Here is a 13,280-nt window from a genome sequence, read left to right as displayed (position 1 = left end):
AAGATCTTGCCGGGTTCGCATCCCATTACAGCTGCTACGGACTCTCACTCGTGATGCCTGCTGGTTTTGTGTTTTGTATTTGCTGTTCTCTGTGACTAATCTCTCTCTGTTCAAACCTCAGGGAGTGTGTCCTCAGCGGGACCAGGGTGTCCTGGGTCAGTGTCTTCTCCCTTGACCCCAGCTCCCTTCTCGGATGCTCTCCTTAGGGAAACCCATGCTTCCTGGCTGGATTGCTGCTCAGCCCTTCCTGTTTAGCCCCTGACTGGGGTGGATATGTGGTAGAAAGAAGGGATTGTCTTGCTCCAGTTCTCCCTGTCTCGGGGAAGGCATTTCTGAGAATATAGCACTCCCCTTCAGGAGGCTAGACACAGAAGAGCGTCCTCTTTCTCTCCCCCACCACCCCCAAGTCCAGGAACCTTCCAGTTTTCTGTCACTTGGTTACCACAAAGACGCCTCACTGATCCTTCGTGTCCAGCCTTGTCCTGCTGTGACCTGATCCCTGCAAAGCAGCTGCTCAGACTGCTGACACTAGACCTCCAACCTCTTCACTTGATCAAAGACCATCAAAGGAGGCCAGGCGTGGTGACCCAGCCTTCAGTCCCAGCACTCGGGAGGCAGAGGCAGGCCTGTGAGTTCAAAGCCAGCCTGATCTGTGAAGTGAATTCCAGCCAGGGTTACACAGTGAGACCCTGTCTCAAACGAACAATCAGGCAGGCAGCCATCTGTGGCTTCCCACTGCCACCGTGAGAAAACCTAGAATCGGATCCTCTGAGGCTGGAGTTACAGGCACAGGCGGGTGCTGGGAACTGAACTCTGACCTCTAGCATAGCGGGGCTCACTCTTGACTGCTGAGCCCCCTCGGCAGCCACTGTAGCTCTAATGTAGCAAACATGCAGTTAGGGCTGGAGGCATAATTCAGTGATAGAGCTATTAGGTTTGATCCCAGCACTAACAACAACCACAACAAATGAGGTCTCACTATGTAGCCCATGCCAGCCTCCTGAGTGCTACAATGACAGGCATACACCGCCAACCCAGCTTGGGAAGCCGCTCTTACCAGCATCCCCCCTTCTTGCTGGCATTCCCAGTGGTAGGATGTGGTATCCCTCCGCCCCACCAATATGAGGACAATGTCCTCCTGTCCAGCACACAGGGGCCCTCTCCTGAGGCATCCTTATTTCCTTTGGCTCGTGAAAGTCATGGGGCCTGTGAAGCATCACAAAGAATACATGCACCCAGCGGTGGCAGTGGCGGTGGTGGTGGGACACATCTTTAGTCCCAGCACTTGGGAGGCAGAGGCAGGTGGATCGCTGGGTTTGAGGCTAGCTTGGTCTACAAAGTGAGTCCAGGACAGCTAGGGCTACACAGAGAAACCCTGTCTCAGGGGATAAAAAATGCATACAGGGATTGGATAGATGGCTCAGAAGTTAAGAGCACTGGCTTTTCTTCCAAAGGTCCTGAGTTCAATTCCCAGCAACCACATGATGGCTCATGACAGTCTATAGTGAGATCTTGTGCCGTCTTCTGGCAAGCAGTACAGAATACTGTATAAATAATAAACAAATGTTTAAACAAAACAAAACAAAGATTTAAAATATTTTTTTAAATAAACGCAAAAATGTATGTTTGATGCAATTAATAAACTCCAATAAACTTCCAGGAATTTCTCTGGCTGCTGGGACCTGAGTGTGTACCACTCCCGGTAAGTACGGGGCTGCTCGCTGCAACGGCTTGTGCTGGGAACGCATTGCCAACACCCCAGATGCTTCACCAGGGAGCCAGCCAAGTGCCAGATGGGATATTACAGCAGAGCGCAGCGATTTCAGGTCTCAGAAATCCTTCGGGCACCGTTAGGCAAAGGCCTGAGATAGACACTTTGGCTGCTAGGCACGGTGGTGCCTGCCTGTCATCCCAACACTGGGAGGCTGAGACTGGACTTCAGGCATTACAGCCAGCCTGGGGCACCTTGCCTCAAAACTACGTGCTAAAGAGGGCTTGAGAGATAGCTCCCCCCAGCTGAAAATCTAGAAGCTCTGGCTTTGATTCTCAGCACCCACATGGCGGCTCACAGCCATGTGTAACTCCAGTTCCAGGGGATCCAACGCCCTCTTTTAGCCTCTGCAGGTACTGCAGGTACACATATACAAGCATGCAAAACAAAATATAAAGTAAAAATAAATTAAAAATTAAAAATGCACAATGAAGGAGAGCCAAGTGTATCAGGATACTGTGTGGGCTGAAATACACACACACACACACACACACACACACACACACACACACACACACACACATGTAACACGGTGAGCTCAAGCCCCTGGACCTAAACAACATTGGTCCCAAGTCCTAGCTGTCACAAAACTTTTGTGACCATGAGCAAGTCACTGAACCTCTAGGCCTCAGCATTGTCACAGGAGAAACATGCATGAATAAAGGTCCCCAACTCAGAGGGGGACTCAGCATGCACTCACAGTGTGTCAGTGTTTCAGGTGCTGCTGTTGCTCTTGCTTATGTGTGTTAAAAAAAAAAAAAAGCCCTTCGGGGCTAGGGTACAGTTCAGAGGCAGAGCACTTGCAAGGCCCTGGGTTCATCCAACCTGGATGTATGTATGTGCAAATACATGTGTGTGCAAATATATGTAAATATGTGTGCCAATGTATACACAAATGTGTATGTGCAAATGTATATGTGTGTGTGTGTGTGTGTGTGTGTGTGTGTGTCTAGAAAGACTCAGGAGGCTGACCTCAGCCAGGCATGGCACTGTACATTGGAATACCAGCATGAAGGAAACTGAGGCAGGGACTCATTTTGAGGCTATCTAAGGCTAGATAGAGAGACCCTGTCTCAAAAAAGACTGAACTGAAGTTGCTGACTGCACCGGATAAGGAACAGACTCCCAGGTGGCCAGGGGTGTCGTGTTTCTGCTGTGTGAACCCCACGTCTATGAAAATAAGTGAGCTGCTCAATACATGAACTGAATTACAGATTAAAGAGATACAGCCCTCCCACACACACACAGGCTCTGAGCCTCCCGAGATCCCTCCCTCAGTCCTTGCAAGGCCTCCGTGGGTCAGGCCATCCTTCCTCTCCCGCCCGCCATGCCCTGCTCACCTCGAGGGTCGGCTGTGATTGCCTCCTTGCTCAGGGAGATCTTCCCAATGATGTCATCGTGTCTGTGGGAGGGTGGTAGGAGAAGGTCAGGCTAGGACCCTGACCCTCCCACAGAGCCGTGGGGGCAGGCATTGGGGGTTGGAAACAGTACGCTTCTTCTCGGTATCCAGGCTCGGGGACCCCGGTGCACACCCCAGCCACCCAGCCACCACGAACCCAACAGTGTCCTCGTCCAGCACGTAGACGGCCAGTTGGTGGAAGTCCAGCGGCAGGTGCACTGTGTACTCCTCCCCCCAAAAGGGGCTCAGGCTCCTCCAGATGGTCGCTGTCCTGCAAGATGGAGGCTGGGCTGGGGCCTGGTGTGGTGGGTGACTTGGGAATCTCCACAAGCACAGCTATGGGCACACGCACAAGGACAGACATGGCCCTGCACACCCTCCTAGAATCTACATACGCCCCCTCCCCATCCCACGATGGGAGCAAGTGCACTCAGAACCCAGAGCCCAGACAGAGAGGCTCGCCATGCACACATACCAGAGTGGCAGACAAATGCAGGCACGGCTGCAGGGAGTCAGTGTGTGCGTGTACCACACGAGTGTCCCCAAGATGCAACTAAAGAGGTTTCCACGTAGGCCAAAACACAAGCATGGAAGCACACACATACATACAACCAGAGAAACACACCTAAACATGCCAGAGACACGGGACACACATTCACCCATACGCAGAACCACACACAAGCATCCTCAGACACGTCTAGGGACCTGTTTGTAAATACAGACACCGTGTCCCAGATTGACACAAATCTGCATCACAGAGACCCAATGTTTTCTCGTGAGGCATGTAAGACGTGCTTACCTAGCAACATACAAGACTCAAATCACCACTGTCTAGGGGTCCACTCATTCCTTCCCTTCCCTACCCGGCACCCGGACTGTAGACATCATCCGTGATTGGGGTGAGCTCAGTGATGCCTGGGCTGGGGAGGGGCTGGGGATAGGAGAGGGCTTCTCACACAAATTAGTCCAGGCAAAAGAGAACTGGGCAGGGGGACAAGCCTTCCAGATGGCTGGAACAGCATGTGTAAAGGCCCTGAGGCATGAGCAGAGCTAACTCACTGTGGGACCAACAGGGGTCAGAGGGAGCACTCAGCGCTCACTTCCACAAAGTCGGGCACCCGGAAAGTCGGGGGCACTAGGGTCAAGCCGAAGCCAGACACGGCCTGGCACCCTGACCGGGCTCCCACCATGGCTGCCCCTCGGAACAAAGACTCTGCTTTGTCCGGTGCCACCCCAGCCAGACCCAAGTGTGCTAAGCTTGCTTCCTTCTGCTGGTTCCTTCCAGCCCAGAGAAGGGAGAACAGCTGCCCGGAGACATAAAGAAAGCCAGCCTGAGGCTCAGGGGTTCGTATCTTCCAACAGGGCAAACACAGAGGAGATGCGGGAGGGGTCAGCCTTCCCTGGGGACTCCCCACCCCCAGCTCCCAGCCCATCTGGACCAGAACTCCTGCCAGGAGCATCCTGAATCCTGCCGTCTCCATAGAAACCAAGGCTTCAGCCACCCGCCCACCCACCCCCTCAGGTCTGCAGGGGGCTTCGAGCTGTCCCTTGACCTGCGGGGGCTCAGCTGATGTCCCATCCAGACTCAGCGCCCACAGACGTCCACACACCTTCCCTTGCATTCACACCCGCTCCTGTGTGCGCATGCACATGTCCCTCCCCGCCCCGCTCTGGTACCCACAGAGTCCTGCACACCCACACGGACGCTCACGCACGGTCAGAGGCACTCACAGCGGCTCTGTGGCACCCCAGACGGGCAGACCAGCGCACACACGTGCATACACACACATTCCCCACTTGAACATTTGTGCGAATACAACACACCCCGGACACCCACAGGACCCAGAGGCCAGAGCCAGCCAAAGCAGCCAAGCATGAGGCGTCTGCCCCCCTCCCCCCCAGAGGCCCGCACAGCCCGATGGTGGCTGAGTCAACCCCAGGGAGCCACAGAGACATCCTAGGTCTCCTGACAGAGGACAGTTGACATTGGCCCCAGTGGGGTACCCTAGAGGCCAGGGCATAGCGGACTCCTTGAAGCCTGAAAGACACCCCCCAGGAGGGGCTCCACTCTCTGCTCTTGGGTCCTTTCCCCTCCCCAGCCGCTGTGGACCACGCACCTGGCTACCACCTCGTCATCCACTTTCACCAGGCAGTAGGGGTCACTGCTCCCAGACCTGCGGGGGGGGGGGCAGGGAGGCCAAGGACAATGTTGGAAGGACAGCCACAGCGGGAGCCCAAATACCCAGAGAGGAGAGGAAACCTACCCTGGGTCACACAGAAAGTCCTACAGAGAGACAAGGGCTTGAGAAACATCACCAGGTGATGCCACCACAGCCCAGGCTGCTCAGCCACCGCCCGTGGGCAGGAAAGGCCTGGTCCTTCCTACTCTGGGACCTCAGCTTTGTCACTCTGTGACTCCTGACAGACACTGACACCCACCGCAGAGAGGGCAAGAGGGGTTAAGAGAGAGAGAGGTGGGTGAGGGATCGTGAGTTACCCTGAGCTCCCTGCCCCAGACAAAACCCTGATGCTGACTTCTGAGCTAAGCATTGCTCTCCTCAGCCTGCCCTTTCTCCCTCCGTCCTCAGCAGGGAGCACCTATAGGCACACACCAGGGCCCAGGACCTCAGAACCAAACCCACAAGGGTGGCTGCAGGCCTGGAATACATCTCAGTGGTAGATTGCTTGCCTAGCATGTTCAAACCCAGGGTTCCATCTCCAGCAGGAAAACAAAACAAAACCAAATCCCAGATGTGCTTTTTCCCCTCACAAAACCCTGAGCCCTAAACCAATCAAAGCCAGCCACACCCACCTCCTTTTTAGAAAAGTAGTCACCAGTAAACCCCAGGACATCTCCCCTTTATAGTAGAAGTCACCAGAAAACCCTAGACTGCCTACCTGGGTCTCCATTACCTCACTCCCAAAGCCATCTCCACCACCACTGTCTAAAATGACCCCCCCCCCCAAGCCATTTGGGATGGGCCACAACCACAGTCCCAGCTCCTGGGAGGCTGAGACAGAAGGTCAACCCGAACTCAGGAGTTCAACACCAGCCTGGACAACATAGTGAGAGTAGAGCTCATCTAAATAAATAAATACTGCCCTCCGGAACCTAATTTGACTTGCACACAGGTTATCTGTGTGAGTTTTGTTTTGTTTTGTTTTTTTGGTTTCTACCTTCCTGCAACCTCTGAACTGACTCCTCCTCAGAATGCCTGCTGTACCCAATTCTCCACGGATCTGGGGGTGGTCCTGTAAGAAAAGTTCTGGGTGATGGATGTGTGGACTTTGGGTTCTAAAGGAGGGTGGGATGGATGGTACCAACAGGATCTCTGCCCAGGTCTTCCAGACTTGTCCCCTCTGTGCCTCAAGCTGCTTTCCCCCTGCTACCCACAGGCTCGTCCACAGGGAACAGGGGCATTGGCTGCAATCTGGGCCTTGGCTGGCTGGCTGGCTGGCTAGCTGGCTGGCTGAGTCCTTCCCTGTCCCTCAGTTTCCCCCAAGGCTGCTCTACCTCATTCTTCAGCATCCCCAGAGCAAATGTGGCCCAGAACAACTGAGTTCAGCTGACACGGAGGCTTGGAGATACAGCCTCTCCCAGGCAACCTGGCTGACCCCAGGTCCCTTAAGGGAGCACGGTTCAACACAACTATTCCAGAGCCATGACGCACGTGGCCTTATCAGGACCCTATCAGATAGGGGCCAGGGTGGCAGGCAGGGCTGGCCTCTCCCACGCTCCTGGCCTCTCCCATGGACCCTGCCTGAGTCAAGCATGGGAAAATGTAACCCTCAGCCATTACTTGCTCAGTATGGTTCCTACAATAAAACTGTTGTTATTCCTCTCCTGGCTATGTGGTCTTATGGCAATGACTGCCTCTCTGGTCCTCGGTTTCTCCATTTGTAAAACAGAAACCAGTTGGCCCATACCAACTACTAAACATGATACCTGTCCATGGTGAGCCCTCAGTGACGACTGACAGAATTGGCCACCTTCTTAAGACTTGACTGTCAGGCTGACTCTAAGCACCCCACCTGCAGACAAGGGAACACCAGCTTGCTCTGAGAAGATCCCTTTTAAAGACAGGAGCTGACCAGGAGAGCAAGTCAGGCAGGGTGCTTGGCAGGGCACAGTGACACCTCTTCAGCCTTACTCTGGGTCGCTGTCCACCCCAGAGCTTACCCTTGGCCAGAAAACTGCAGGGAGAGGGGTGAGCCGAGATGCCAAGATGATGCAAGCCCCTTTCAGAAGAGGCAGGGAACCCTGGAACCCTGAAGCCCTGAAGCCCTGAAGCCCATGTCCTAGCCCAGCAGCAACATCTGCCACCGGCTCATAATTCTCTCCCAAGACTAATGGACCAGCTAGAGTTCAGTGAGGCAAGAACCTTGTTTCTGGGCCAGTCTCTTCAGCCAGCCAGCCAGCCAGGTCTCCACTCCCGCCCCGCTGTTCTGCAATCCCTAATGCTCACGGTCATCTTGAAGAGGGTAACTCAAAGCTGGGGCCATCACTCCCTGCTCTTACTTTAGGTGTGTATTTATTTGTGGTAGCTAATGAGGAAGATGGAGCACTAAAATTACTGTAAACAGCTTCTCTCTTGGCACAGCTGCAGTGTTGGGGGACAAGGAGGTTCCCCAAATCAAAGAGGGGTGAAGAATCTGCAGCTTGGATAGTTGGGACTTCAACCCAAGCAAAGAAGGTCTCCAGGTCCCATGCCTGCTCACCTCTCCACAGCTGACTCCCTAAGCCGCTGTCCTCCACCCTCCCAGCTGGACTCAGGATCAGACAAGCACCTCCCTCGAGCTCTACACTACCCAGATGGGACACCAAAGGCCGGCAAGAGGCAGGTTCAAGGTCACGCAGCACACCTCCTCCCAAGGATCCTGACACCTGTCTCAGGTGCTGACACCTCCAGAACTTCTGGCTTTGGACCAAGCAGGAAGGGGAACCCGCTCCCCCACCAACCCCATTCTGCTGACTCAGTCCCCGGAGAATCAAGAGCCAAGGACAGGGGCAGAGGAACCCAGCGTCCCCAGCCTCATCACATGTGACTGGCTCTTAGAGCAGCTGGGGATCTGGGACAGACCAGCCTAGGTTTACAGGTACAAGACTGGGGGACTCTGGTTCTGGTTAGAGGACCATCTGGTGAAGCTCTGCAAACCTAAGTACCGCTGAGGCAACCCAAAATCTTGGGGTCCGTCTGGACCACAGTCCTTGGGATCTCTACCCCTGGTCTCTGGATAGCCCCCTCGGTCTCCCAGAGAAGCCCTACCTCCAACACCTGCTGGAACTAAGGAAGGGATCACTCAGTCCCCCTCCCCGCCCCCGGCTTTAGGAGGACCAGATCCGGAGACCGCTTCTCTGGTCTGGAAGACTCAGGGACATCCTAGAACAAAGACACCCTCATTCCCGGGGGCGGGGGGGGGGGGGAGGTGGGCAGAAGGGCGCGGCACCTGCTAAGCCTGGGCGCCCCCTCCCACAGGACAGGAAGGGCGGATCCCCAACAGCGAGTCCCAAACAAGGCCCCCCACGACCCTTCTACGCACCCCAGTGGGCACCCGGGGACTCACACATCCTTGGCTGGCAGCGCCCGTCCCTCCACCACGCGGATACTCAGAGAGCCGCTCTTGGCCATGGCGCACAGTTGCAAACTTTCCAGGCAAGGAGTCTGCCGAGGTTCCTAGGCTGGACCAGGAGGTGACCCTACATGTCACCTGCTCCGGGTCCAGCGCTCTGTCCGGGGATTATCACGGGTCCGGGTTTGGGGTGCAAGTGGGCTGGACGCGAGGCTGGGAGGGAGAAGTGCTGGGTCCCGGGAGGGATCATGCGTCCAGAGCCACAGGTAGCTGTTCGCTGCGATCCGGGCAAGCTGAGCCTGGCGTCGGCAGCCCGGGAGGTCCCTCCCGATCCCGCCCCCCGCAGCTGCCCCGCCCGCCCTGAGCCCTACGCGAGCGCCCCCTGCTGGCACCCCAGCCCGCTGCACTCAGCCGGGGACCCCAGGAGCTGTGGGTCAGGGCGGGGTAAGGGGACGAGCAGTCGGGCAGGGCGGCGGGCTATTACTGAGCTGGCATTGGGCCCTCCAAGAACCCGCGTGCCTCATGCCTGCCCTCAACCCAGCACCTCCACGCCTTTCCCACCTCCGCCATCTGCCACCCAACACCAGCCTGGGGTCCCGGAACAGTACTCGCGCTGGGCGGCAGGCGGCGCACGCTCCCTGGGGGTCTGATGCGAGTGGAGGGAGGGGCCTCGAACATCCCCTTGCATCGTCTCTCCGTCTCCAATTAAACCCGGAGTGTGCCAGCGGAGGCTCCCACGTCACCGGCTGCCACTGCGGGGGAGGAAGCCGCGGCCGTAGGGGGAGGGGAGGCGCGGAGATAACACCGCCGGGGCGACACGATAAGAGCCATCTGCAATCCTCGAACACTTAATTGTGTGCCAGGCACGGCCTGAGCCTTTCACGGGGATAATCTCAGTTTCGAGCCCTCAGCAACTCTGTATGCCAGGCATGCCCTCCATCTATGGATTAAAAACAAAACAAAACTTGGGTTCTGAGAGGTGAGATCACTTGCCAAAAGTCTCCTTCCTGGGTTTGAATTCTGATTCTCTCTGCCGTTTGGTAGACAGGGTAGCTGTGTGGTCTTGGATGAGTCACTTTACCTCTCTGTGCCTTGGTTTGGTTCTCTCATCAGTTCAGTGAGGGTGACACGTGTCTCAGGCTTAGAGAGAATTAAACGAGATATTCCCATGTGGGCCTCAGAACAGTGGTAGGCACCTAATCAGCCACACGGAGTATTCAATACTATTATTGTTGTTCTGCAAGGTGCGTCTTAAATGTCACATCGCCTGGCAAGGCTTTCAGGACGCCTTTCCACCCCACGCACAGCTCTCCTTCCTTTTTGCTCTGTTCCCAAAATGCTTTGTGCGTTTTGGAGTTTTAAATGGGATCATGTGAACAGAAGGCTTGTCCCAGGGTAGACGCTGGCAAAGCTTCCTTCCTCTCCGAGTCTGTGGTATACCTAACTGGAGAGTGTTTAAAAAGGCTGACAAGGGCAACTTGGGGCCAGGCACCCATGGGAGTGCAGAATGAGGTCATCTGCCACTGCCCAGACTGGCAGGACTGGGAGTACCCGCCTGGCCCCAGAACCACAGGCCCAGCCCCTGGAGCAGGAGAAATCTAGTCTTCTGAGTCTCCTGCCTCCCCCACTTCCCAGCCAGATGGAAGTGCGTTGGAATTCTCCCCCCGGTGGGATTCTGGGAACACCAGAGCAGCCAGACCCTCAGAGGAATGCCAGGGGTGACCCGGGGTTGAATCCAGAACTGCAGCAGCCCTCCCACCCCACTGCCACCATCTGCAGAGATCACTCCTCATCTCCCTAGGGAGGAAGAGGAGTTGTCTTGTGGCTCCCTTGCACCCCTTACAGCCTGGGCAGACACCTCTGCCTGGATATTTTGCCCACTGGGGTTAGAGAGACCTCAGACAAGTCATCCAGGTCCTCGAGGACCCTGATGGAGTCCTGGGTCCCATGACAGACTGGCCAAACTGTCACACAGCTACCATTAAACCACACTCCAAAGTTAGACAGGAAGCCCCACAACCCAGGTCCCTGGGGTGGGGTGGGGGAGCTGTGAGGTCCAGCTAGGCCACCAAGGAGCCAGCTCTGTCACCCACCCTCAACTGACACCAGATCCTCTGGGGCAGGATCCAGACTCTCCAAATTTTCTACATGACCTTCCCCCAGCCACTTTCTGTTGTTTTGAGAAACTTCTGGCTAAAACCGGCAGAAGTCTGCAATCCTTTTCGGACAAGCCCTATCCAGGCACCAAAAGGGAAAAGACAACCAGAGATGGTATATGACTTGTTGCCAACCACCAGCCAGGACAGAGAGAAGAGGTCCTGGTAGCCAGCAGTTTCACATAAGACCCAGTCATGTGCTCTTTTTTACCTTACATGGGCAGTGTGAGGCCAGCTGTTCTAAGCACACAGTAGATGCCCATGAAATCTCCCCCAATCTCCTTAATGCCAATCATACAGTCCTTGTCATCTCTCTGCATCATCTAGCATCCGTGGCTGCAGGCAGCAGACAACAGATATTATAGAGAGATTTGGGTGAAGCCTGGGCAGGGTGAGCCCTGCACAGGAGGCTGAGGCAGGATTGTGAAGTCTAGGCTAGCCTGGGTTACAAAGGCAGACCCCATCTAACAAATAAATTAGGGTGTGGGGCCCAGTTGGAAGCTTGCTTGTCCTAGCATGTGCATAGGCCAGGGTTTTGTCCCCAGCATCGTGGTGGCATGCAGCTATAAAACCAGCACTTGGAGGATGGAGACAGCAGCATTTGAAGCTAAAGTCCATCTTTGGCTACTTGGTAAGTTCACAGCCAGCCTGGGCTACGCCTCTAAATAAATAAAGCCTTAGGTGGGGAAGGTTCTGGCTGAAGGTCTAGGGAAGGGGTCTTCTTAGTGAATCCCAGCCCTGAGTGCTCTCAGATAGGTGAGTCACCCTCTCAATGCCTCCGTTTCTTCCTGAGTGAGTTGAAGCTGTTACGAGCACCCATTTCATGGCTGAGGATATGGAGGAAATGTCAGAGACTTCAGCACGCCTGGTATACAGCAAGTGCCCACTAAGTGTCATGTAGAATCCTAGCTCACTCCGGAGCCTGGAAACTCCACTTGGCTCAGCACTGAGGCCGGGTCCTGAGGATGTGACCAGGTGAGGTGCCGGCCCAGCCTAGAATCCCAGGGATGGAGGGAGTGCCGCATTCCAGCTTAGCCAAGGAAGGTCTCGTTCTGGGTTGCAGAGCTGGGGGAATCTGGGGTTTGTTTTTCATTCTTTCAATCCAGGCAGAGAGATGCCAAGATCAGAGTTCTCCCCACTGTAGGCTCACTGCCCAGACCTGGCTGATAACCCTCACACCTCACCCTCGTGTGTGACACGATCCACCTTTCCCGGGGCCCAGGCGAGCTCACAGACTCTCACCAGAGCACCACTACTGTAAAGCCACTATGGGGTCTGGGTAGGCAGGGCTGTCCCACAGAGGGCTTCCCTGAACATGAGATCTGACTGAATCACCTTTGGAGCCCTGCACTGAGGAACCTCAGCTTCTGAACCACAAACCATGAAGAGGAAACTTACTCTATGGAAACTGGCAACTGATACAATGGGCCTGGGTTTGGTTTTGAGACAGAGTCTCACTATGCAGCCAGGGATGGTCTTGAACTCACAATCCTCTCTCCTCAACCGCCCCAGTGATATCCCAGTGTTGAAATTCTGGCTCTTTACCATGTTAAGTCCCTTCAGCAACCCATCACTGGGGTTGGGGCTCCCGAATTTACCTCTAAGATTTTCCCCAAGTTGAGTATAGGAGTATATGTCTATAAACCCAGCATATAGGAGGTGGGGGCTGCAGTTCGAGGGCAAAGTCAGCTATGCAACCACTTCTAGGCCCTGCCTGGGCTACAGACAGCCTTGTGAGCAAAACAAAACAAACATTCAAGGCTTCCCCCTGTCCCCAATCCCAACTCTGCCTTTTGCCACCAATTCCTGCCCATCCAGGGGGAGCCTTTCTAGACACCCCCTTCAGCTACTTACAGTACAATTGAGTAAAGCCTGTGAAGGGGGCGGCGGAGGGATAAAAACAGCTCAGCTACCAAACCGATGGAACAATATACAGCTATTAAAAAGGAGTCTTGGGGGCTGGAAAGATGGCTCAGAGGTTAAGAACACTCTCTGTTCCTCCAAAGGTCCTGAGTTTAATTCCCAGCAACCACATGGTGGCTCATAACCATTTACAGTAAGATCTGGTATGCAGGCAGAATGTTGTAAAAATAATAAATAAATAAATAATCTTTAAATTAAAAAAAAGGAGTCTCGGGGCTGGGAGCTGGTTCAGCAGGCACAGTGCATACCATGCAAGCATGAATTCGGACCCCCAGTGCCAATGTAAAAAGCCAGCTGTTACAGCTTGCCTGTAACCCCGGTGCTGGGAGGAGATGTAGGGGTTGGGGGAGACAGGTGGATCCTGCCGACTCACTGGCGAGCCAGTCTAACTGACTCAGAGAGCGCTGGGCTCAGCGAGAAAGCCTATCTCAGAAAGAAAGAAAGAAGAGGGAGAAAGAAA

General features: G+C 54.8%; 1 protein-coding gene across 1 annotated transcript in view; it reads right to left on the bottom strand.

Moving 5' to 3' along the window:
* Nucleotides 1-9,029, bottom strand: part of Rasal1 (RAS protein activator like 1) — a 30,422-nt gene extending 21,393 nt beyond the window's left edge. The window contains exons 1-4 of the mRNA XM_055606083.1: nt 8,736-9,029; nt 5,288-5,344; nt 3,328-3,441; nt 3,112-3,173 (exon numbers count right to left, since the gene is read on the bottom strand). Coding sequence (XP_055462058.1) covers nt 3,112-3,173; nt 3,328-3,441; nt 5,288-5,344; nt 8,736-8,800 — 298 coding nt within the window. The 5' untranslated portion in view covers nt 8,801-9,029. The remainder of the gene's footprint in view (nt 1-3,111; nt 3,174-3,327; nt 3,442-5,287; nt 5,345-8,735) is intronic.
* Between the last annotated feature and the right edge of the window lie 4,251 nt (nt 9,030-13,280).

The sequence above is a fragment of the Psammomys obesus genome, unplaced genomic scaffold, assembly GCF_907164565.1.
Source record: "Psammomys obesus unplaced genomic scaffold, mPsaObe1.curated_primary_1811, whole genome shotgun sequence".
In the NCBI taxonomy this organism is placed as follows: domain Eukaryota; kingdom Metazoa; phylum Chordata; class Mammalia; order Rodentia; family Muridae; genus Psammomys; species Psammomys obesus.
The sequence above is the reverse complement of the archived record's forward strand: the minus strand, read 5'-3'. Positions and strand labels throughout refer to the sequence as shown.